The sequence below is a fragment of the Mesoplodon densirostris genome, chromosome X, assembly GCF_025265405.1.
Source record: "Mesoplodon densirostris isolate mMesDen1 chromosome X, mMesDen1 primary haplotype, whole genome shotgun sequence".
In the NCBI taxonomy this organism is placed as follows: domain Eukaryota; kingdom Metazoa; phylum Chordata; class Mammalia; order Artiodactyla; family Ziphiidae; genus Mesoplodon; species Mesoplodon densirostris.
This window is the reverse complement of record NC_082681.1, coordinates 103,565,792-103,591,518: the sequence shown is the minus strand read 5'-3', so window position 1 is coordinate 103,591,518 and position 25,727 is coordinate 103,565,792. Positions and strand designations below refer to the sequence as shown.

Genomic DNA, 25,727 nt, shown 5'->3' with positions numbered 1-25,727 from the left:
TGGCCTGCACCCCCCTCACCCCCAAAATGGCCACAAGGGCCGGAATAAGCAAGTGCCAAACTACCTAAAAAAGAAAAAAAGAGAGACCATATCATTAAATTTTTTTACTGTATCATTAAATTTTTAAAAATTAATACCCTCTAAAAAAAAACAAAAACAAAAACAACAACAACAACAAAAATTAATACCCTCTAGCATTTTGGAAGGTGTTTGTTTCATATGTACGTGATCCTCAGGCTCTTGCCCCTCCCCAAATGGTTAGCAGATTGTGACACAGTGGGACACCTCTTCCTGTACTGTATTGTCCATAATTTACCCATTTCTCTCCCAAGCCCTCATCCTCGTGTCGGTGGCATCCCTGCTGCAGTAGTAGAAGCCACTGTCCGCTGAGCTGGCAAGTCAGAAGAGGGCTGGTGTTTAACCCGATGTGGCCAAAGGCACAGTGTGGAGCGTGTTCATTTATTTGAGGTCGCTTGGCACAGGGCCTCAGATGTGTTCAAGGGCCTGAGCCGCATTTTGGGGGAGGAGCTGAGGGAAGGATCTGACCTCCTGGGAGTTGCCAGTGCCTCGCCCTGCCCCCCAGGCGCCCCAGTTAGGGGGCCAGGACTTCCGCTCCTGTAAGCTGGGTCCGGCTGCCCGCCTGGGGTCCCCCCAGGGCCTCTTCTGGACAAAGGCTTGTGCTGGTGATGGCGCTCTCTCAAGAGGCAGTGACTTGGTCTTCCCCCAGAATGTTCTGGTGCTGCACAGACTGTAGGGCGTTTAAAGTGAGGCTGAGCAGGTAGCCCGCTTCACAGCCCCTCTCTTTTGTTCCAGGAGGAAAGGGAGGGCCAAGCCGATCAGCACGTTGCCCTGCTTACAGCTTTTTCCGAGCTGTTCTCCTAGCTCTTGCGGATAAGATGAGGCATAGGGACATGGTGCTTCCCCCATCACAGCCGACTATATCAGAGAGGTCACCTGACCTGACAGGGGCCCCTCAGATCCTCTCCTCCGTGAATTTGAAATCAGCCTCCAAGGCTGTCCGTCAGTCTCTGTTGGATGTTTGAATTGGCAGGTGCTCTCGTGAGGGGGCTTTTGTCACTGTGTAGAGAGATCCAGACTGCGGCAAGTGTGCAAGGGAGGCACATCCCAGAGCCCTTGCATCTAGGGGAGGGAAAGGGTGCCCCCTCAGCACCTGTCCCTGGAGCTGCCAGCTGCTTGTGCTGCCCCCTGCAAGGTGCCCATGACCCTCAGGAAACCCCCCTCTTGCTCCAGGTGGCTGATATGGCTTTTCCCTGCAGCCACGCAGTCCAGGGTCGCAATACTTTCTGGTTGAACAACCCAAGACCAAATGAGTTGGAAGAAGAGTTTAGCAAGAATAACGATAGCCGTTGATTTCAGAGATCAGAGTGTACCCGTGGTGCCTGCTGGGTCCACCCTGGCAGCAAGTCAGTCACTCAGTGTGTGCCAGGACTTCGATGGCTCTTGCCGTGGAGTGCCAACATAGGAGAAGGTCTGGCGGCTTCCCCCGTGCCCAGGAAAGCATGTTCTTGGTCATGAGCTTGTGTGGAGTACAGGGGGGCTCGGCTCTTCTGGCCCCTTCACGTTCCTTGCAGTCACTTTCTGCCAATGCTGTCGCCAGTGGGGAAGAATTTCTGCTTTTTGCTGGGAAGACTAGTTTTAAAAATAAGTAGATGGTGACTGTCAGGGAAGGAGGGGACTTACATTACTGGCCCCTGAGTTGGAGGTGCCTGGTGACCAAGTTGTACTTTTCTGAACTTCTAATTTGCCAGAGCCCACAGCAGTCATATTTGTTTCTAAGCACAACGTGGAAGCAATGCAACAGCCTTTAATGCAGGTGACACACCTGATTGTTGGTGTGTCTCCAGTCTGTCAAGCTCCCCCACCCATGTCGCCCATCCCAGGCCCTCTCAGCAACCTCAGAGGCCAAGGTCAGGTGCCTGTTGACGTGTCCCCCATGAGGCGCATGCTATCAAAGCACTCTCTCTGATCGTGTTTAGTCATCAAAAGGAAGTGCTAGGGCTTTCCTGGTGGCACAGTGGTTGAGAGTCTGCCTGCCGGTGCAGGGGACACGGGTTCGTGCCCCGGTCCAGGAAGATCCCACATGCCCGGAGTGGCTGGGCCCGTGAGCCATGGCCGCTGAGCCTGTGTGTCTGGAACCTGTGCTCTGCAACGGGAGAGGCCACAACAGTGAGAGCCCCGCGTACCGCAAAAAAAAAAAAAAAAAAAAAAAAAAAAAAAAGCAAGTGCTAGATGCCACGGGATTCATATAGCTAATAACAGAGTCCCACGAGGGACTCATCTATGGTTGGGCTAGAAACGGGGCTCCCTCAAGAGCCAGTGACTTGGTGTGCCAGCAGAATATTCCGGTGCTGCACAGTCCGTAGTGTTTACAGTGAGGCTGACCAGCTAGCCTGCTCACAGCCCCTCCCCTTCAGCGGGAGGGGGTCCCCGGGGATGCAGTAAGGTGTTCACAAGACTTAGGGTGCGAGGTAAAATGCCATTCATACGACATAGGTGGCAAATCCTAAGCACGTTAAGGAAATGATTACTGTCTTGGAGCGTCAGGGAAGGCCTCTTGGTGGAAAGGGCAATTCAGTTGTGTTTGAAGGGCACGTAGGACCTGGCTGGACAGCGGTGGGGCAGGGGGGCCGAGCAGATAGAAGCAGCGTGCGCCATGCAGGGGTGAGCTCAGCTGTGACAGCTGTATCACCCCGGGGGTAAAACGTGGAGCTGTATTTGTCCCCATAACCAAGTCCTAATCGCACAGCTCTTCTGAGGAGCTATGTACTTGTTTTAGAACCGATTTCCGGTGCAATATACCGTTGCTAATAGCACCTTATTAGACACTTTCTTTTTTTAGTTTCAATGTATGTCAGGTTTTCAAAAGAATCTTTGTCTCTATGTGAAGAATATGAAGGTTGCCTCTGTAGCTTTTGTACATTTATCTTTTTTACAGTTTTTTTTAAGATTCATTTTTTTAAGCTTTTTTTTTTTTTTTTTTTGCGGTACGCGGGCCTCTCACTGTTGTGGCCTCTCCCGTTGCGGAGCAAGGCTCCGGATGCACAGGCTCAGTGGCCATGGCTTCACGGGCCCAGCCGCTTCACGGCATGTGGGATCTTCCCGGACCGGGGCACGAACCCGTGTCTCCTGCATCGGCAGGCGGACTCTTAACCACTGCGCCACCTGGGAAGACCCTTTTAAGCATTTTTTAAATTATTTATTTATTTATTTATTTTGGCTGCATTGGGTCTTCGTTGTTGCATGCGGGCTTTCTCTAGTTGCGGTGAGCGGGGGCTGCTCTTCGTTGCGGTGCGCAGGCTTCTCACTGCAGTGGCTTCTCTTGTTGCGGAGCACGGGCTCTAGGCGTGTGGCCTTCAGTAGTTGTGGCACGTGGGCTCAGTAGTTGTGGCTCGCGGGCTCTAGAGTGCAGGCTCAGTAGTTGTGGCGCACGGGCTTCGTTGCTCTGCGGCATGTGGAATCTTCCCGGACCATGGCTCGAATGCGTGTCCCCTGCATTGGCAGGCGGATTCTTAACCACTGCACCACCAGGGAAGCCCTGTACATTTATCTTTAACCAGGTTCACTGATGCTCAAAGCCAGCCAGCTTTTCTGAGTCTAGCTGAGAAATGGTAGAGAGTGTACACATTTGCCTGGGGAAAATGGAGGGATTAGAATCATAGAGCAAACATTGCTTCAAGTGCCATTTCCTCCTTTTAAAGAACACAGCTCATTTTAATTGTGACATCATTTCACTGAGCAAGTATTTCTCTTGCTCTTTGTATGACAAAATTATGTGACCATGCATTTCCTTTTAGAGATCAAAGGAAATGTTGCTTGGAGTCTGGGAAAATGGTAGTCCTGGTTCCTGCATTGCTGAAGGTCCTATGTGTATGAAAATCCAGGGAGATCATTGGCCAGGAAAAGCACGAGGCTTCCAGGGTACTAGTCAGGCTCAGAATGACTTTTCAGGCAATTCTGCCTTTCCTGCTGGCTTCCCATCCGTAGGACTTCGGTCTCATGTTTGCCTCCAGAGACCCTGCGGGAATGCCCAGAAAGCTGTTTACCTTCTGTTGTCACACGTTCGTTTTAGGCAATGCCTACTATTAGAAAGTTCTTCCTTGTATTGAGACAACAATCTGTTTCTCTATAACTTTCCCCATCACTGGCTTAAATATAGACCTTTGAGGACTGGCCTAGAAACACAGGCACCATGTGTAACACTGTTTCCAAAAGAAAATGCATTCTGAGTTCCACACCAGTGGTGTATCAATAATCTTCTGGAGTGTAACCCCATTCATCCACTGGAGCATGCCCAGTAGGGGACACGGGGGAGGGGGGGAGGGGCAGGGACTGGGAGATATTGGGCAAAGAGGACCCCAGCTCCAAGAGCTGCCCCACTTTGCTCACACTGCCACGGGAAGCAGAGGTCATGATGGTGGGGAAACGGCCTTGGGGGAGGACAGAGATGAATTTATCTCGGGGCTGTACCATTTATTAGCTTTGTGGCTTTGAGCACATTGCTGAACCTTTCAAAGCCTCAGTTTTCAAAGCCTGTTTTTTCATCTGCAAAACAGATGAAGAATAAATGTGACAAAGCATATAGAGAGCCCAGTACTGCTCAGCAAATGCCGTTTATCACAGGCCCGTACACACACAGTTAACTGTGTTTCCGGACTGTGCCCTTAGTTGGCGAAGGACTGATTGCATCCCCCTTCTGGGCTGTGGAGCAGGCAGATACGATGCCACCGCCGCAGCTGGTGACTCAGCCCATTGCTTTGGGTCAGAACTACTTTGAAAGTCAGATGACTCCACAGCTTCAGAGTGGGTTCTCCTCATATATATCAGCCATGGCCTCACATTCCTCTTCTCAGGGCCAAACCCAGAGTTCCTTAGTTGCCTAAACTTTCCCCAGAACATGCTACAGTTTTCTGTTTGCATGTCAGGCTTTACTGATTCTTCAGATTGGTCCTCTTGTAGACTTGTGTCGGACGTTTGTGATAATTAACACTTCTGGCACATCCCAATATATACATCAGAATATTTATTCTCATTCCCAGTTCTTAAAGTATCAAACTGTTGCTTGGAGGAGAACATGTGTCCATTTCTATAGATTTTCATGCTGGAAACGGGAGAAATAATGGATAGCATTTTTAGATAAATAAATTAGAGAGCATGCCTGCAGATTTTAGTTTTTAATTGTGGCAGCCAGCTTCTCAGGGTTGAGAATCCAGCTGGCATCCATGCCAGAAACCAAGGCGGTGGTTGAGGGCTAGGGCTTTGAGTACCTATTCTGCGGCTTAGTGGTGATGACCTCAGGCAAGTATCGTGGGCTGATTAGGAGGATAGAGCTAGACAAAGCATTAAAGCACTTAGCATCGTGCCTAGCACATAGTAAGTGCCCCCTGCCCCGCCCCCTGCCATAGTACATTTTATAAAAGAGACAAAAATCTTGCTGGTATAAGCACTGCCCATTCTCTCAACTCCTAACCATCAATTATAGACCTCATGGAGTTAGAGGATGTTAGAGCTTCGAATTCCGTTTCCATTAGTGGTGATGGATTAGACGGAACTCTTCCATCCTTTCGCATTTAGTCCCCCTTGTGGTCAAAAGCAGACACTTTATGAAGCAATGTGCTGGATAAGAAGCGAATTGGCCAAAGACTAGGTTTTTATCTCAGTGCAACTGCCTGGGCCTTGTAAGAGTCAAGTCCACCATTTGGCTTCCTTAGTGCAGCGCTGGTGCTGATGGATCTCATGGCCTCTGAAGCTCACCCTTGCTCACCTGCCTGTCATCTGGTACTCAGTCACTTAACAACTATTTAATGAGCACCTACTATGAGTGGGCATTTGTCTTGGCTCTGGGGCTACATCAGTAAAACAGGCCAAATTCTCCACCTCGCAGAGTTCACATTCATTTTTGGGAGACAGACTAAGAAAGTAAATTAAGGGACTTCCCTGGAGGTCCAACAGTTAAGATGCCGCGCTTCCACTTAGGGGGACATGGGTTTGATCCTTGGTCAGGCAACTAAGATCCCGCATGCCACGTGTTGCAGCCAAAAAAAAAAAAAAAAAGGAAAGTAAATTAAATAGTGTTTGAAGGTGATAAGTGCAGTGGAGGAAAATAAAGCAGGAAAGGGAGAGAATAAGGAATGCTGGAGGGGCAGGGTTCAGGTTTTAAAGAGGGTCGTCAGGGAAGGGCCCGTGGAGGAGCAGAGACTTGAAGAAATGAGAGATCTTTGAAGTCCGGGCAGAGGGAAGAGCAAGTGCAAAGTCCCTGAGGCAGAAACCAGGCCGAGAGTGGTGGGGGGGTGCTGCAAAGAGGCCTGTGAAGCTGGAGCCTGGTAAGCACGAGGGGAGCCAGTGGAGGGCCCATGAGAGGAACTAGCAAGGGATGCAGGTCAAGTAGGGCCTTGCAGGCCAGCGCGAGAACATTGGCTTTGGTCTGAAAGAGGGAATGTGTGGAAGAGTTTTGAGCAAAGGAGTACTATTATTGGACATATGTTTGAACGGATCACCCTGACTTCTGGGTTGAGAAGAGAGCATGGGGTCAAAGGCAGAGGCAGAGAGAGATGACAGAGATGGCGGCTTAGCCTGAGCAATAGTGGTAGAGATAGCAAAGTGTCTTCTTTGTGCCTTTCTGAGATGACTTTTGTTTTTGTTTATTTGGCCAAGAACATGTGTTACCTAAAGTTAATTCTTTTCCCCACAATACCCTGCCAATATTAGACTTCTGAAGTTTCCCTGTGTGTCTTATTTGGTGGCAGTATCACATATGTGTGCAGTGTAGATATTTGAATGTTGAAAGTTAATGAAATCGCTAATAGAAGTGGGGGTTCTCCCCCCATAAATCGTCTCAGGAGAAAGTTAGGACCACTGAAAGGACAACACCATCTCACTGTTCATGTAAGAATCTTGCTATTGAATACCACATGCATGTTTCTTCCACAGGTTATTTTTTTACTCATTTAATAATAGGTCCGGGCCTCCCTGGTGGCGCAAGTGGTTGAGAGTCCACCTGCCGATGCAGGGGATACGGGTTCGTGCCCCGGTCTGGGAGGATCCCATATGCCGCGGAGCGGCTGGGCCCGTGAGCCATGGCCGCTGAGCCTGCGCGTCCGGAGCCTGTGCTCCGCAACGGGGGAGGCCACAACAGTGAGAGGCCCGCATACCGCAAAAAAAAAAAAAAATAATAATAGGTCCTCTGGCATGATGTCTTATCAGCTCCAATTTCACCTGCAAAGAGGCATGAGTTCCTCCAAACACCCCACCCCCTCATCCCCCATCAGCACGTAGCCAGACAGAGCACCGGCTTTCAGGGATTTCTTCACCGTCTGAGTTCCAGCTTCTGTTTCCTTTACACATGTATGTATAAGGTATATGTATATATGTAGGTGTTTTGAAGATGATGATCCCATACAGAAATTATGCAAAGAACATTTACCCTTTTGAACATAAGGGAACTCCCAGAAAGCTAAATCTGTTCAACAACATAATCCTGAGAGAGACATGTGCTGCTCTGTCAGGTTGGCATTCCAGGTCATGTTTATGGAGTCATTGTTAGGACTAGTTTATCCAGGTTCATTCCCATCCAGTAACTCCCAAGGCCACGGCCACTGTAAGGGAGCTGACTTTAAAGAAGCGATCACCACTCAGGTCCATTGTGCGTCTACTGAGCTCCCACTGTGTGCTCACCCTAGGCACAGTGACTGGCTTTCAAATTAAAAATTGGGGCTCATAGTCAGACAAGCGCTGATTCAACTTAAACGGGCGTCAGGACAGAATGTCTGAATGACATGTTGCCTGGGAAAATCAGACACAGGATGTGGTGAGGCTTTGGTGGAGACAAAGGAAGTAAAGGACCTTATTTCCTCCCACAAGACCCTTCAAATCTTGATGGACACACAATTAACAATACAGGGCAAGATAAATGCGTGGTCAGCACAAACTGTCTGTCAACATGCATCAGTAATAGAGTTGTAGCTCTTGTTTATAAGCTTACCCTGACTTGAACTTCTCTTAAAATATCTTTTCTTATTAGCGTGGAATTTGATCCATCTTTTCAGAGCGCTGATCCAGTCTTAGGTCATGTGAGGAATGGAAGTAAGGGAAGTGGTTTCTCCCCACAGCTCTTCCTTCAGTTAGTCAGTCCCTGTTAAGGAGGCTAAGGCTTGGGGCTCCGGCCACTCATCTGCCTTTGTGTGTGTGAACTGGTCCAGTGGATTTGAAATATGAGTGAGCTCAACTTGGGGGTTCCACGGAAGAGGCGTGCCAGAGAGGGAATCCCCCAAACATTGAGCTTCTCTCACTTTAGCCACTATAGCCAATCCTGATTTCTAAGTACATAAATCTCCTTGTAAGTGGCTTTGCTGGCCCCAGTTCCTAATAGGTGTTTACCTTTATGCCGTCTATTTAAATATCTGTGTCATCAGTGAAACCAGAGGTGTGAACTACATCCAGACAGTCTTAACCTCTGGTTTGCTCACTTCTTTGTTTTACACGCTCCTGGAGACCAGAAGTCAGAGTAAGATGCTTTCTACCAGTGTAAATCAAAACCTGAGTCCTGTTTCAAACATTTTCAAAGAGAACTCGACAATACTTACAAATGAAAAGCAATGCCAAGGGCCTCCCTGGTGGCGCAAGTGGTTGAGAGTCCGCCTGCCGATGCAGGGGATACGGGTTCGTGCCCCAGTCTGGGAGGATCCCATATGCCGCGGAGCGGCTGGGCCCGTGAGCCATGGCCGCTGAGCCTGCGCGTCCGGAGCCTGCGCGTTCGGAGCCTGTGCTCTGCAACGGGGGAGGCCACGACAGTGAGAGGCCCGCATACCGCAAAAAAAAAAAAAAGCAATGCCAAGAGGCTCAGGAAAAGCTGCCCTTAAAATTTCTCCCTGATATAATAGAATGTTTCTCAATGTGCTAATAAACATGGGGGGATTTTTTTTTTAATCCCGGGGCCTTTCTTTATGGATTTGTTTAAGAGGGAGGAGACCTAAAGTCCAGAATCTTTTAGAATGATATCCAGGAAATGTGAAACTAATTCAGGGCTGCCCATTCTTTCTCATTTCCTAGTGGGATAGTCAGAGGCCCTAATAACATGTTTGGAAATTTCCTGTGACCCTTTGTTGAATAATGGAATTAAGTATAAGGTGGAACTGCTTAGGCTGCATTTGAAAGGGTTGAGTTTTTCAAGTAGTAAAAGGCTATATTTTGATTAAGTGGTCTTTATTATGATTTTAGCAGCTGCGCAGCCCTGATTTTCTGTGATAGACCTATTTCAGATGTCTCTACAGTGTTTAGACCCAGTTTTTAATTCAGAAAGTACTGTCACCATATTGATCCATTTCCATCACTTCCTGGGCCTCTAGGACATTAGAGATGATTTGGTCTCCAGCCAGCCACCTGCACGAGCCACTCCCCAGCTCGACTCCCCCAGGCTGAGCACAAAGCCCAGCACTGGCCCCTGGTAAAAAGCTATTGACCAGGGCTTCCCTGGTGGCGCAGTGGTTGACAGTCCGCCTGCCGATGCAGGGGACATGGGTTCGTGCCCCAGTCCGGGAGGATCCCACATGCCGCGGAGCAGCTGGGCCCGTGAGCCATGGCCGCTGAGCCTGCACGTCCAGAGCCTGTGCTCCACAACGGGAGAGGCCACAACAGTGAGAGGCCCGCGTACTGCAAAAAAAAAAAAAAAAAAAAGCTATTGACCAGTGTGGTCTGCACCCTAGCTAACAGTTGGGCTTGATCTTGGCCCCTCTGAGGACCTCTGGGCAACTCAAAGAAACATGTAAAACTTTAGCTGGGAAGGACTCCTGTAGACATCACTGGGGTCAGTCCAGTCATTTCACAGATGAAGAACTAAGGCAACGTGACTGGTTCAAGATGGTGGAGGCATATTTAAGACATCTGGGAGAAGGAAGCATTGTTTGCTGGACTGACAACATTCCTGCAGCCATTTCCTATGAAATGATCAGCTGCCTCACTACACAAGTGAAGGAAGAGCCTTTGATGAGTCCACAGCCAGAGCTGGAATTCTTGACTTTTCATGTTGCTGTTCAAATCCCTTTTCATATTTCACAAGCATCTCTGATCTGTAAGACAATCTGCACTTCAGACCCTGGCTATATGGTCACTGATAAAATCCAAATAGCACCTAGCATTTGTGACACATCACTCCGGGCTCATGACCTAGCTCCTGGAACTTGAATTCTATGAATAGGCTATAGGATGAAATGATATTTAAACACAAAATCTCAGCAGGCTTTACTGGGTACATAAATAGAGAGTGCCATGTCTGCTCATGGGCGCACCTGGGGTCAGGGAACTGTGCTGGTGTTTTGTTTCCCTTTGTTTTCTCTTTAGAGGAGAAAAAAGTATCTTTCTTCCATGTCTTCCACTTCTTCTATTAGCTGCTACCTTCACAGATGTGTCCACTCTGTTCTGTGTCTCCTCACTGTTCCCGTCTTCCAGCATTGTCCTCCCGCATTGTAGTGGCCACCTGCCTCAAGCTTTAGCCCTCATCCTTCCCACTGTTCTCTGCTTCCGCTTCCTGAGACACGGTCCTCCCTTGCTGTCACTTCTGGCCTCAGCCTTCGCCTGCAGCTCAGACTTGCTCCCGAACTCCAGTCCCACATCCACAACTGCCTTCTGAACCTGTTACCTCTGTGGCTTTTTCTTGCCTCAAACACAACAGAAAACAGAACCTGGACCAGATGGTCTTGGAGTTTCCTGTTGGTTCTCAAACTCAGTTTTAAGAAGTCAGCATTGAAGAGCATCTCAATACTCTCTCTTCCTCTTCTCAACTTCCCTAAATCTTTTTAATGATACCACTAACCTCCCCGCCATGGAATGTGTATCCTCTTCTGCACATATACACATGCACCCACGCACATATAGACATAAAAATGACAGAGCAAAAGGGTTGAATTGGCTAACATACTTGCCTAGAAAGAAACAGCGCAAAGCATATGTCTTACTGCTCTTAAGATGACAGTGTCATCTTCATATAAAAAGTAAAGCTTGTTGATATGCCAGTGAACTTATGTATTTTTAGATGTCTGGGTACAAGTACAATGCATGACCCCCTTTCTCTTTCCCAGCAACCACTTGTCACCTTGGAAAGCTGGCAGAACAGTGGTCTCGAGTCCAGAAGTGAGCTGACTTTCCTATTCCCACTGCTGACAGTTTGTCAGTCACAGGGAGGACCTAATAAACTTCCCGGTGCTTATTTGCCCAATGGCACATCTATAAATATATCTCAGAGGGAATAAGCATGTCAAGTTTGAAATTGAGATTTGTTCTGTCAGAATGTCGTTGCTGGAGGAAGCACTGGAAATCAGGTTTTTCCACCTCCTGATCTTACTGAAGGGGGAACTGAAGCCCAGAAAGTTTAGGTGATCTGCCCAAAGTCACACAGCTTATTAATGACAAAACTACAACTGAAACGCTGGTATTCTAGCCCCCAGCCCAGAGCTCTTCCATCCACCTGCCTTTTAAATATGCTGAATCCCTTTCTGCCACTCATCTGGAGTGAGTTCTCAAGGCAACTGAAAAACCCCAATAAATCCTGGTTCTTAGTCTATTTTAAAACATTAAGCGTTTACACAAACAATTCATAATAAAATCTTAAGTTGTAAATATGACAGATTCACACCGTTACTTCTTCAAGTTTAAAGAGAAGACCATGAGATTATGGAAGCTGCTGATTTCTCTGCCTTCTGGTTGCTTTATCCATCTCTCTAAAATCAGGTCAGAACACTGCAAAGACTGGCTGTCCCCTGCCGTCACCTCAGCACACACGCTCATGTAAGAACGAGCTGAAAGCATAGTCTGTCGGCTGCTTTTCCTCTTAAAATCTAACTTCCAAGGGCCTGTATTTTAATTATTGATGATGTGTATAGAGTTTCTGTGTCAGGCATTTTTTTTCCTGAGTTACAGAATCATCTGGAATGGGGGAATAACATTTCTCAATATCTCAGTGTAGTTGCTGAGAGTGAATTAACCTGTAAACCTCTAGGATAATTGAATTGTAGCTTTCACCTAAAATGGCTGTCTAGCTGAGATTCCTGCCTACAGTTTTTTCTGCATGTTCCTTTCAGCTGGTTTTAGATCCTGTGTTTTCTATCCCATGTAACTTCTTAGGGAAGAGTACATCTTCTAGGTAGCTTGTGCTTCTATAATTCAATTTTCTGTTATCTTTTTTCCCCTTAGTTTCATAATACATGGCTCATGAGCCCTACTTTCTACATGAACGTCTGCACATTATCCTAATGATGCCACAGATTCCTATTTAGTATATTATGTAGTTAAAGAAAAAACATATATGTGGGCTTTACTCTGTCAGACCCAGACCTGGCACAGCCTTTCATGGGCACAAGAGGAGCAGCTACAGTTTAATCAGAAGGTCTGTGGTCTGAGTGCAGAAGGTCTGTGGTCTGAGTGCACTCCCACATTTTCTTGTGGGCTCAAGAAAATGCCTCTGGGGAATGGATAAAGAAGATGCGGTACATATATACAATGGAATATTACTGAGCTATAAAAAGGAATGAAATAATGCCACTTGCAGCAACATGGATGGACCTAGAGATTGTCATACTGAGTGAAGTCAGAGAAAGACAAATATCATATGATATCACTTATATGTGGAATCTTAAAAAAAGCTACAGAGTCAGTGGTTTATCCTACAATCAGATAAGCTGCTGTTTATTAACAAATTTTCAAGTCTTTAGACTAAGAGATTGGTTCAAGATGGAGTAGAAGGACGTGCTCTCACTCCCTCTTGCAAGAGCACCGGAATCACAACTAGCTGCTGAACAGTCATCGAAAGGAAGACACTGGAACTCACCAAAAAAGATATCCCACATCCAAAGACAAAGGAGAAGCCACAATGAGATGGTAGGAGGGGTACAATCACAGTAAAATCAAATCCCATAACTGGTCGGTGGGTGACTCACAGACTGGCAAACACTTATACCACAGAAGTCCACACACTGGAATGAAGGTTCTGAGCCCCACGTCAGGCTTCCCAACCTGGGGGTCTGGCAATGGGAGGAGGAATTCCCAGAGAATCAGACTTAGAAGGCTAGCGGGATTTGATGCAGGACTTCGACAGGACTTGGGGAAACAGAGACTGCACTCTTGGAGGGCACACACAAATTAGTGTGCACATCAGGATCCAGGGGAGGGAGCAGTGACCCTATAGGAGACTGAACCAGACCAACCTGCTAGTGCTAGAGGGTCTCCTGCAGAGGCTGGGGGGTGGCTGTGGCTCACTATGGGGACAAGGACACTGGCAACAGAAGTTCTGGGAAGTACTCCTTGGCGTGAACCCTCCCAGAGTCCGCCATTAGCCCCACCAAAGGGCCTGTAGGCTCCAGTGCTGGGTCTCCTCAGGCCAAACAACCAACAGGGAGGGAACTCAGTGCTACCCATCAGCAGACAAGCAGATTAAAGTTTTACTGAGCTCTGCCCACCGGAGCAACAGTCAGCTCTACCCACCACCAGTCCCTCCCATCAAGCCTCTTAGATAGCCTCATCTAACCAGAGGGCAGACAGCAGAAGCAAGAAGAACTACAATCCTGCAGCCTGTGGAACGAAAACCACATTCACAGAAAGACAGACAAAATGAAAAGGCAGAGGACTATGTACCAGATGAAGGGGCAAGATAAAACCCCAGAAAAACAACTAAATGAAGTGGAGATAGGCAACCTTCCAGAAAAAGAATTCATAATAATGATAGTGAAGATGATCCACGACCTCGGAAAAAGAATATGAGACAAAGATCGAGAAGATGCAAGAAATGTTTAACAAAGACCTAGAGAATTAAAGAACAAACAAACAGAAATGAACAATACAATAACTGAAATGAAAACTACACTAGAAGGAATCAATGGCAGAATAACTAAGGCAGAAGAACGGATAAGTGACCTGGAAGACAGAATGGTGGAATTCACTGCCGTGGAACAGAATATAGAAAAAAGAAAGAAAAGAAATGAAGACAGCCTAAGAGACCTCTGGGACAACATTAAACGCACCAGCATTCATATTATAGGGGTCCCAGAAGGAGAAGAGAGAGGGAAAGGACCTGAGAAAATATTTGAAGAGATTATATTCGAAAACTTCCCTAACATGGGAAACGAAATAGCCACCCAAGTCCAGGAAGTGCAGACAGTCCCAGGCAGGATAAACCCAAGGAGAAACATGCTGAGCCACATAGTAATCAAATTGACAGAAATTAAAGACAAATTATTAAAAGCAACAAGGGAAGAATGACAAATAACATGCAAAGGAACTCCCATAAGGTTAACAGCTGATCTTTCAGCAGAAACTCCACAAGCCAGAAGGGAGTAGCACGATATATTTAAAGTGATGAAAGGGAAGAACCTACAACCAAGATTACTCTACCCGGCAAAGACCTCATTTAGATTCAACAGAGAAATCAAAAGCTTTACAGGCAAGCAAAAGCTAAGAGAATTCAGTACCACCAAACCAGCTCTACAACAAATGCTAAAGGAACTTCTCTAAGTGGGAGACACAACAGAAGAAAAGGACCTACCAAAAAAACCCCAAAACAATTAAGAAAATGGTAATAGGAACATGCATATCAGTAATTACCTTAAATGTGAATGGATTAAATGCTCCAACCAAAACACAGGCTCTCTGAATGGATACAAAAGCAAGACCCATATATGTGCTGTCTACAAGAGACCCACTTCAGACCTAGGGACACATGCAGACTGAAAGTGAGGGGATGGAAAAAGATATTCCATGCAAATGGAAATCAAAAGAAAGCTGGAATAGCAATACTCATATCAGAAAAAATAGACTTTGAAATAAAGAATGTTACAAGAGACAAGGAAGGACACTACATAATGATCAAAGGATCAATCCAAGAAGAAGATATAACAATTTTAAATATATATGCACCCAACATAGGAGCACCTCAATACATAAGGCAAATGCTAACAGCTATAAAAGAGGAAATCGACAGTAACACAGTGATAAGTGGTGGACTTTAACAGTTGACAGATATGACTTGATATTTTTTTTTAAAAAAAGGAACAAATGTATACTGTGGTGGGCAGTTGAGGCACAAAAATAGTAGCAAACACAGGCTACGTTTTTGCCCTCATAATGCTTACAAGTAAATGGAGGAGAGAGGAGGGCTTCCCTGGTGGCACAGTGGTTGAGAGTCCACCTGCCGATGCAGGGGACACGCATTCGTGCCCCGGTCTGGGAAGATCCCACATGTCGTGGAGCGGCTGAGCCTGTGAGCCATGGCCGCTGAGCCTGCGTGTCCGGAGCATGTGCTCCGCAACGGGAGAGGCCACAACAGTGAGAGGCCCGCGTACTGCAAAAAAAAAAAAAAAAAAAGAGTGGCTCTATTGATATGTATAAGTGATTCACTTTGCTGTACACCTGAAACTGACACAACATTGTAACTCAACTATACCTCAATAAAAATTTTATAAATAAATAAACAAACAAAGGAACAAGAAAACGCCTCTGGGCCTGTGAGAAGGACGGAAGTGCTATATCCCTGGCTCCTCTCTGGGGATCAGGAAGCTGTAAGGACAGTAGGGAGACTTCCCAGCATTTGTGATGCTGACCTGGCAGGAGCAAGGGGACTCATTTCTCTTTGCTACCTGCTCCTCCTGTATCTACTTCAGGATGAACATAAACCTCACTAAGTCTCTTCCAGAGCATTTCAGACACACCTTGGTACAGTGGCAACCCCACCTGTAGTTTTCTTTCAGTGTACTTTTCAAGTAATGTGAACAATCACACCAAACCTTTTCGAGCTCTGATTCTATTTTTTTCAGCCTCCTCACCAAGCCTAAATTAGTAGTAGCCAGAGGTACTCTGTTCTCCATATATTTCGAGCTGTGTTGCAAGCATGCAGAAAATGTCAAGCCACCATGAGATGCTGGGAGTTAAAAGAGACCAGGAGACTTAGCCTGGCTGCTGCTGGTGGGCGCCAGGCCTGCCCTCCTGGCTTGTGGTTGAGGCGGGAGCCTGTAAGGTGGCAGGGCCTTCACCAGGCCACTTGCGTGGTTTATCTACGGGCTCTGATCTGTCCCCTCCTTGGCCACACTATTGGCTGCTTGCTAATTGGTTCTTCTGAGAAGGAAGCAAAAGTTCCATGAGAAAGCCAAAATCGGTGACACACTACTTGATTTCGGAATTTGAGGTCTCTGAAGATCTGAGATGCAAAATTGCTTTGGAGAGCTCTGAACCCACTCATTCATTGCACCCCAGAGCAGAAGAGAGAGGTCAAGAGAACCTGTCCTTTACTTTGCACTCTGTGAGTGCTCATCAAGGCATATGTAGGGGTGAGTGTTGCTGTGTGTGTTAACAGGAACCAAGAAAAAAATCCTGCAGACCACAATGACTTTTGTCTTTGGCTTGTCTTTGTATGTTTCTTATCCTGGGTAAGAAGCATTATCATAGTGGGAAAAATGTGAATAAGTACTTGTTTATTGTGTTTTGTGGCTCTTTAGACCTCTACTTGTAGTTTTTTTCCTCCAACTGCCTGGCAATTTCTTCCAAGACTCACCCCAAGTCCACCACCAGTACCACCACGAAATATGGCTTTCCTCACTTCAGGGTGCACTGTGGCCCAACCTTTTCCTCCACTGTCTGTTTATTTTCTTCTTCTTTCTCCTTAGCACTGTTATTTCCCCCAGATTATGATGCCTGCTCAGATGGGCATTCTCCCATTTCCTCAGAGACGTCCAGAGGGTATAGCAGGCAGATGGCTAACATGAAACTTGTCCCCCTTTAACTCTACAATCAGATGCTGGTTCATTCATGCAGCAGGCATGTACTGGGCATTGACTGTACACAAAGCCCAGAGCTCCTGCTTTTGAGGGGCTCACAGTCCTGGATGTGCATGGGAGGGGGATGGGGTGCAGCATTGATGATGGCTTATTTCCAAGTAAGTTCTGTTTAAGGAGGCTGGGAGGAGGGCGTCCAGGGTACCCTAAGAGTTTAGGATGTAGACAGGTAGTGATAGGAAGGGTAAGGGTTCTAGGTCAGAGGATCATCACGAGCAAAGGTTGAGAAGCAGTCAAGTACAGGAAGCACACAGGGGACGACTCCGTTTTCCTGGAAGTACATAGAGTTGACAAAGACGAGTGAGGAAGATGAGGCTAAAGAGGTGGGTCTGGGCTGTGCAGAAGGCCTTGCCTCTGTGGAGTTCAGGCTTCCGAACACAGAGCTGGCCCATCGGGAATGTTTGAGTAGAAGAAGAGCAACATTGGAGAAGGACTTTCCTCTCTGGCTGGTTTTTAGATTCCTGGCACACAGGTGCTGGAAGGGGCTGGTCTATCCCAGTCTCTACCTCATTCAGAGGAGGAGTTCCTTAGAGGATGTCTGAGTTGGTCAAGGTCAAAACACTGGGTGGCTTTTCCCCCAAGCAATATGGTGCCCACAATGTTGTGTTTGTTTGCACCCACTGGCAATCTTTAAGAGGCACCCTTGGAGGTCTTCAAAAATAGTCTTTTTGCAAAAAAAAAAGAATATTTGTGTAATTTACATTATATGAACGTTCTAACAAGTTGATATCATAGGCTTTGTACTTTCCATGAGGAGGGGTTTTATACACAAAGCAATGACTGCATTTGCAGAAATTATTTTTTGAAAGAAAAGGAATAAAAATGTTAATATTGTTTGCCTGAAAAGCAGGATTTGTGTTAACTTTGACATACTGCATATAATCTTTGTTAGGGTAGTAAGTGAACTTCATGAAATCACTGGTGACAGAAATATAATATCGGACTCTTATACTTGGTGAGTAATAGACACTTTCATTAAAGCCATTGTGTTCCAATAATGACTGACAATAGTAGAGTATAGAATGCAGCTACTCAGTGTATGTCTGAAAGGTTACTGAATCTTTGGGGGCAATCATATGAAATTGCAAGTGTCTGGATGAGACATATTCGGCCTAAATAAACAATGAGTAGTTTAACTAAATGTTTTGGTTTTGTTCAGTACACTTACATTGTAATATTTACAGCTTTAGGCAGTTAATGCCAGAGAGGGAAGTAGGGGAGAAAGATTCTCTTTGGTTTCATTTTAAGTTACCTCTCAGTATTTACCTGATGGAGAAGTTTTGTAAGTATTTGGCATGTGAAAGACCCTGTTTTATAAAATAGAGGTCTAAGACCCAGAGGAATGAAATGTATTTGTCAATGAATATTAAGCATTTACTCTGTGCCCGGCACTGTGCTAAGCGTTGAGTAATAAAAGATAGCTTGGGCTTCCCTGGTGGTGCAGTGGTTGAGAGTCCGCCTGCCGATGCAGGGGACACGGGTTCGTGCCCCAGTCCGGGAAGATCCCACAAAAAAGGTAGCTCAAGCGCTGTCCTTTCTACCTAATGTTCACTGCATTCTTACCCCTAATGAGTAGAGAGTTGAATCTTAAATTTTGATTTTAGTGGAGGAAAAGCATTTTGTTTCCATTTGGAGGAGTATGGCAGAGGTGTTCAAGGAAGGTACTTTCTTTAGCAACCACCAGGTGTCAGTACAGGACTTGGAACTCTTGGCAACAAATGCATTCTTGGTTTTCCTAACTCACTAAGGCCATGCCCATTTTGACTTTTCAAAGGCTGTAGACCTCCACTGGGCCACTTTCTCCCAAATATTAATGTCAAACACTTTCTCCTCAAGACTGCATCACATTCCTTCACCTTTGCCTTATAAAAGTAGCACAAGTTCCTCGACCTTTTTCTACTTTAAAGTTTTTAATTCTGTCTTTCATGGTGATGGTTCTACAAAGTAGGGAGGCTATCAGGATGGGGGTAGGGGAGTTTCACGAAGATCTTGTTGCTTCCACTGATCCCATCCCCCAAACCGGTAGAGCCCACTCTCGGCTGATATGGGGAAAGGTGGAGGGTCTGTTCTGTTTCCTGCACAGAGAAACAATCTGATGGTGGAGCTTGATGGCTCCAAACTGCAGAAGGAAGTATACAGAGAGAAGCTCCTAGGCATCTCCACTGGCCCAGCCATTTGCTTCCTCGTGTAGTGGTATGTGTTCATGTACGGACACTAAGGAACAGTGTGTTTGTTGACTGACAGGGGAAACCTTGGAGAGGTGGGTATTGATTTGTGTCATACAGGTTTTCACCAGTTTCTCATCCTGCCTCCTCACTTTTTGTTTGTTTACATATATATAAATAAATAAATCATTTTCTTACATTCTCTTCCATTATTGGTTATTACAAGATAATTGAATATAGTTCCTGTGTTATACAGTAGGTCCTTGTTTATTTTATATATAGTGGTATGTATCTGTTAATCCCAAACTCCTAATTTATCCCCCATTTTCCCCTTTGGTATCATAAGTTTGCTTTCTATATCTGTCAGTCTGTTTCTGTTTTGTAAATAAGTTCATTTGTATAATCTTTAGACTACACATATAAGTAATATCATATGATATTTGTCTTTCTCTCTCTGGCTTACTTCACTCAGTATGATCATCTCTAGGTCCATCCATGTGGCTGCAAATGGTATTATTTCATTCTTTTTTATGGCTGAGTAATATTCCATTGTGTACATATAACCATATCTTTATCCTTTCTTCTGTCAGTCTTTTTTATTTGCCTCCTCACTCGAATGGGCAGGCTGTACAGGGAGCTGAGGCATTTGGTGTGGGGCATCGGGGGATAGGGTGGGAAAAACTGGGGAAGGGCTTCCTTGGACATCCAAGCTTTTTTTGAGCCTCATAAGATGTCTGAAGTGGTGGCAGCTGGAGGGATGTCAGTTCGAATGAGCTGCTCAGCTGTTGGTAAACTGAGGGAGAGACGGGCTGGGGAGCTAGAGATACAAAGCCAGCCACTGGCTTCAGCAGCTAAGGCTCCTGGAGTGTGTGGCCTGCAGGGGATGGAGAGTCAGGCATGGTGCGCAGCCCCAAGTCTATGCCCTGAAGTAAGGGCCCAAGTGATGCAAGGCTCTATGGTGCAGACACACTGTGGGGATTTCCTTCGGGCCAATCAGCACGACTTGACAAATTGTAGTACAGCTAATTCCAGGCACTATTCAGATTCTTCTGTTGTTTTATAGTGAATAAAATATTATAAATAAGGCAGCACATCAATAGGGATTCAAAAATAGTTTCAGTAATTTTGCTTTTGTAGAGATTTTCGTCATGATAGTCAAAGAAGATCACCTTGTTCTTGAAAACATCACGTAGGATGTCCTTAAAATATTCCATATACACACATGCCATTGAAGAGGGCGTCTGACATTCTTACTGGAGTCATGCCCAGCTCTGCGTTGAGCAGCAGCTCCCAGACCAGATCCGGGAAGGCTCTCAGACCTGTATTAGGATTGATTGATTGATCGATTGATTGAATTTATTTATTTATTTATTTATTTATTTATTTATTTATTTATGGCTGCGTTGGGTCTTTGTTGCTGCACGCGGGCTTTCTCTAGTTGCTGCGAGCGGGGGCTACTCTTCGTTGCGGTGTGCGGGCTTCTCATGTCGGTGGCTTCTCTTGTTGTGGTGCACGGGCTCTAGGCACGTGGGCTTCAGTAGTTGTGGCATGCAGGCTCAGTAGTTGTGGCGCACGGGCTTAGTTGCTTCGTGGCATGTGGGATCTTCCCAGACCAGGGCTCGAACACGTGTCCCCTGCATTGGTAGGAGGATTCTTAACCCCTGTGCCACCAGGCAAGTCCCTAGGATGTACTTTTTAAGCAGCCTTTTTTTTTTAAGTTATTTAGTGTTGGCTTGACTTACAGTTGATATGGTACCTGCATATGGGATTGTGTAAGGGACAGATCTAGTTGTCCAAAATCAAAGTGTCTTTACTGTGTGGTGGCTTTAGTTCGTAGGCTCTGGCCTCTCCCACTGCTTCAGGGAATCCTACAGCAAGTGCCTGCTTGCTCCCGGAAACTGGAGTCTTCAGATTCCAGCCACATTGCTCTGTGTTGATTCTCACCTCTCTCAGCAGCAGTCTCACACTTCTCACTCCTGCTTCTTTTCAGATCACTGGGGTGATCCTGCTGGCCGTTGGAGTCTGGGGCAAACTCACTCTGGGCACCTATATTTCCCTTATTGCCGAGAATTCCACAAATGCTCCCTATGTGCTCATCGGAACTGGCACCACTATTGTCGTGTTTGGCCTGTTTGGATGCTTTGCCACATGCCGTGGTAGCCCATGGATGCTGAAACTGGTGAGTAGGTCACAATATAATACTGCTTTCTGATTCTGTTTTGTAAAAATATAAATCACGTGAAAGCAAAGTGGCCCTTCGTGAAGCCACAGACGAGTCCTTAATAGTCATTGACTCTAATTTTAGTCCAGGCTTTTACCTAACCCACCCTTTAATCCCCTAGAGGGAGAAACAACCCCAGATACAGCCTGACACACACAAAAATCCCATCCTGGTCCCTCAAGGTAGATGATGACAGAGCAGTGGCCAGCAGTTCTAATAAGCCTTTATAGCCTCGTGGCAAGATGCCCTGTTCCAGTTTTGAATTCTGTCTTAGAAATCTCTTCAAGCATGTGATGTGCAGCCTTGGTGGGTGGGGCAGCTCCCCGAACATAAGCAGCCTTTCATTTCCAAGTTCCCAGTGGAGAAAGCTAAGCCAGAGCTTCCCCACTCAACAGACACAGCAGTGATGTTTCCCAAAGGGTAAGGATAGGCTGTTGAATGGCTGCTGCTGCAAGTCTTAACTTTCTGGTAGACCAGTTGCCTAATTCTCTAGTCTCTTGCCCATGCTTTTCATTAATAAGAGTTTATGTGGAAGGCTTTCACAGATAAAAGGCAGCAAGAGCCTCTCCTCAAGAGAAAATTTTGTTTAAGAGGATTTCTTTCAGACATCTTGTTCTCTGAAGGGGGAGAGTAGAGATTCCCTCGGTGCTGGGTGGCCCGTCCTTTCTTGTTTAGCCCTAGATTGCAGTAACCATCTAGTGACAGATACGGGTGTGAGGGTGATTCACTCCAAAGGAAGCATCTTCCAAATGGGCACTGGTCAGTCTCTTTGTTGGCAACCTGATGGAGGTCGTGCTTGATTTGGCCATTTTCTGTCCTGAAGACCATGCGGGAAGCTGATACCCTGGCCACAGCTAATCCTTCCAGGTTGGTGGAAAAGCCATAGTGAGACCATATGGAGGCACTTCTGCTCCTGTCACCTCCACTAGCACTGTGAGTCTACCTTCTAGTACCTCTTATAGGCGCTAGTGTTTCCTTTGGTCTAGTGTTGTAGTTTTCCACTTTGATCTGTGCCTGAGTCACCTGGGCTTTTTACAAACACCTCTGCCAGAGGCCAACCCCCAGCCAATGGAACCAGAAGCTGTGACGGTCAGGATCTGGCTTCACATTTTCTGAAAGCTCTCCAGGGGTGCTATTGCACAGCCAGTGCTGAGACCCTCTTCTTCAGTACAGTGAGTAGCAAGGGAAGAATTAACTCCAGAGGCATGGAAAACAAAGACTGCTAAAAATCCATCTGTCCAAACAAGAAGGGAGGAGACCTGGAGACCTGACTGACCCTGATGCTAAGTGGCTTAAGTCTTGAGGGGCAAGGATGTAACCTCTTTGGGCCTTTGTCCCCATTTATGAAAGAACAGTATTGGACTAACCCACCAAGGTTTCTTCCAGCCCAAAGACTATGAGTGAAGCAGGCAGAAGTGGGCATGCAACAATGGAACAGTCATCTCTGGCTTCTTCTGAAGGTTTCATACCATGCTGCCATTTTCTCCTGGCACTTGTGAGCTTACTAGCAAGTGACCCTTTTGGCGAGTAGAGAAGTTTGGGGGGCTTGGTGTTGGTTTTGGTCTTCTAAAAGCTACCATTTAGTTCCTTTTACCTGCTCGATGTTGTCCTGCGTGCATACTCCATTTTATTTATTCCTCACCACCGCCATAAAATTCAGGTTGTGTTTTCATGTTATGTGATAAAGACTTGGAGGTGAAATACCTTGTCCAGGTTCACACAACTAATGTGCAGAGAGCTGGGACGGGAAACAAGATAGGTTTCTTTCTAAAGCCAGGACTATTTCTACTACAGTATTTTCATTTGGAGAAAACTCGAACCCTGCCACCTGGATTTAATACAGGCTCTCCCCAGCAGGCCTTCTGAAGGAGCAGCAGCTCTCCTCTGGAAGCTTCCAGAAGCAGAGAACCTCCTAGGGACGTGAAACTGCTGCTCTAGCTGAACAGAGCAGAAGTCACTTGATTAGCTGTCCATCTAAAATTTTACAGTCCTAATTTAACCTCATTAATTGCAAAACAATTGAAAATAACTCTTTTCACTTTATGGAGGCCCAGAACCGTGGCCCCTTTCCTAAGAGCTACACCGCAGAGCCCGAAGTTCCTTCTCCCACCTGCCTCCTCATGATTACTTTCCCACAGGACTTTCTGGTGGAGTCTAGGCCTGGGGTGAGAGTCTCCCTAGAGTAAGTTGTGCTTCTAATTGCATTTTGTACCAAGTTGAGAGAGAGAAGTCGTGTACATGGAGCCTTCTCTTCATAACTGTGTGTTTGATACTTTAGTGTCTGTGCTTTCAGTGTGTGGAGAGACTTTTATTAATATTTTGAATGAAATCAGCATTTTAAGGCAGTATTTCCTCCTTTGAATATATGTGCCCCTGGCTGAGAAAAATAATTTATGATCCCATGCACACATATATACTTTACAAGACATAGGTACACTTTACAAGTAAGCAGTGTGGCCACGTGCAGTGTACTCAAATTCCAGGGCATCACCAAGGGCCATTCCCAACGTTCGGGAGCGTTGTATTTCATTTTGAGATGAGAAGCAGCAGATTCTAAGACATATGCCTCGTAGGAGAGGAATCAATTCTCTTTCCTTTTATCTGCTTTTCAGTCACAAAAATGGAAACCCTTAATGTCTCAGAAGTACCATATAAGATCCCTGAACTTAGGCACTTGCACGCATGCACACGCACACACACACACACACACACAATCGACTTGGAAAGTACAGGAAGCATGAAATGTGTAAGAAGCACTGGGAGTTTTAGATGTTTGCAAACATTGTGGGTCAGCAGCGGAGCTGATTTGCTTTTCAGAAGGCTATCAACTCTGCAGGCAGAACAAGAGAGGTAAGCGACCCACTGCTGCGGGTGCCGCATTCAGGCCGTAGTGAGGAAGGGTATCATGTGGGCCTGTGCACATCTGGGCCGCTCTGTCAGAATGGGAGGGATACAGCTCCAAAGGAGGGGGGTTGGAAGCCACTTCATAGGAGATGTGCTTAAGGAAACAGCAGGGCTTGCCCGAACTGAGAGACGCAGCCGGGTCCCTCCATGGCTGTATTCACACAGACGAAGGGCCGTGGCGTGGAAGAGAGGTCACACTGGTTCTGGCATCTCCTGAAAGCAGATCCAACACCAGTAAGTGGAATTTACAAGTAGGCAGACTGTGGCCAAGCAGAAGAAGCCTTTCTGGCCATCGGAACAGTTTAAAACGTGAATGAGCTGCAAGGGGTGGGCGGGAGTGGTCTCAGCTTGCAGACACCAGGTGACTCTGGTGAGGAAAGTGGTCTAAAGGACTCACAGACAGGGTGGAACTGTGTCCTGTGCCCTCCAGAGTACTTTCTACCTCGAGGAGCCTAACATTAAGAATAGTGGATACTTAGTTGTAAAACGCCCTTCCAGATTTCTCCTGGTTGAGCTGAGCTGACAGGCATGATGCCGGTCCCTGGATGCACTGTCCTCAGCCCGTGTGCCCCCAAATGCTTGTGCATGTTAAACAGACACATGCTTATATGGAGGCTCATATGGGAACATCTGGGGAAGAGGATTTTTCCACTTTTCCTTCTAGGGAATATGACGACTTGTCTAATTCCCCCTGACAAGAAGGGACCTAGCCCAAAGAAGCACTCTTCTTCCCCCCGCCATATCTGACTGTGTCCTTGTCCACTTGCTTTGCAGTATGCCATGTTTCTGTCTCTGGTGTTCCTGGCTGAACTCGTGGCTGGCATTTCCGGGTTTGTGTTTCGTCACGAGGTGAGTATACACCAAGTGGAGAACTCAGTTCAAGGGTCTTTTGGAGGAGGATTTTTGAAACGTCTTGGAATGTGTGAAGGATGCAGAGAAGCTAGCTGGCATCTCCAGTGGTATTTGCTAGTTTCCAAATGCCATAGACTATGAGCGGAAATGCCCAGAAAATTCTACAGGTGGGAATTTCGCCAAACCTGAAACCTTAGTTGTTGACCCTCACTCTTTCTTTATATAGCTGTCGCATGAAAGGATTCTCCGCCTTGTTGGGGTTTTTTAATTTTTATTTATTTATTTTTGGCTGCGTTGGGTCTTCGTTGCTGCGTGCGGGCTTTCTCTAGTTGCGGCGAGCGGGGGCTACTCTTCGTTGCGGTGCGCGGGCTTCTCACTGCGGTGGCTTCTCTTGTTGCAGAGCATGGGCTCTAGGCGTGTGGGCTTCCGTAGTTGTGACACGCGGGCTCTAGAGCGCAGGCTCAGTAGTTGTGGCGCACGGGCTTAGTTGCTTCGCGGCATGTGGGATCTTCCCAGACCAGGGCTTGAACCCATGTCCCCTGCATTGGCAGGTGGATTCTTAACCACTGTGCCACCAGGGAGGTCCTTCCTCCTTCTTTTAAAAAAGTGACCTTCCATATAGATTAAATACTTTAAAAGTAGCCACTTCAGCAAGGCACAAGTGTATATCCGTATATCGAGATTTCTCAGAGGCCAGAGGCAAGCCAAACAAGTCGTTGGCCAAAGGCAAAGTGCTACATTTCCCCTAAGCAGCCTGTC

General features: G+C 46.5%; 1 protein-coding gene across 1 annotated transcript in view; it reads left to right on the top strand.

Moving 5' to 3' along the window:
• Window positions 1–25,727, top strand: part of TSPAN7 (tetraspanin 7) — a 146,849-nt gene that overhangs the window by 99,914 nt on the left and 21,208 nt on the right. The window contains exons 2-3 of the mRNA XM_060086903.1: window positions 20,982–21,170; window positions 24,891–24,965. Of these exons, the coding sequence (XP_059942886.1) occupies window positions 20,982–21,170; window positions 24,891–24,965 (264 nt within the window). The remainder of the gene's footprint in view (window positions 1–20,981; window positions 21,171–24,890; window positions 24,966–25,727) is intronic.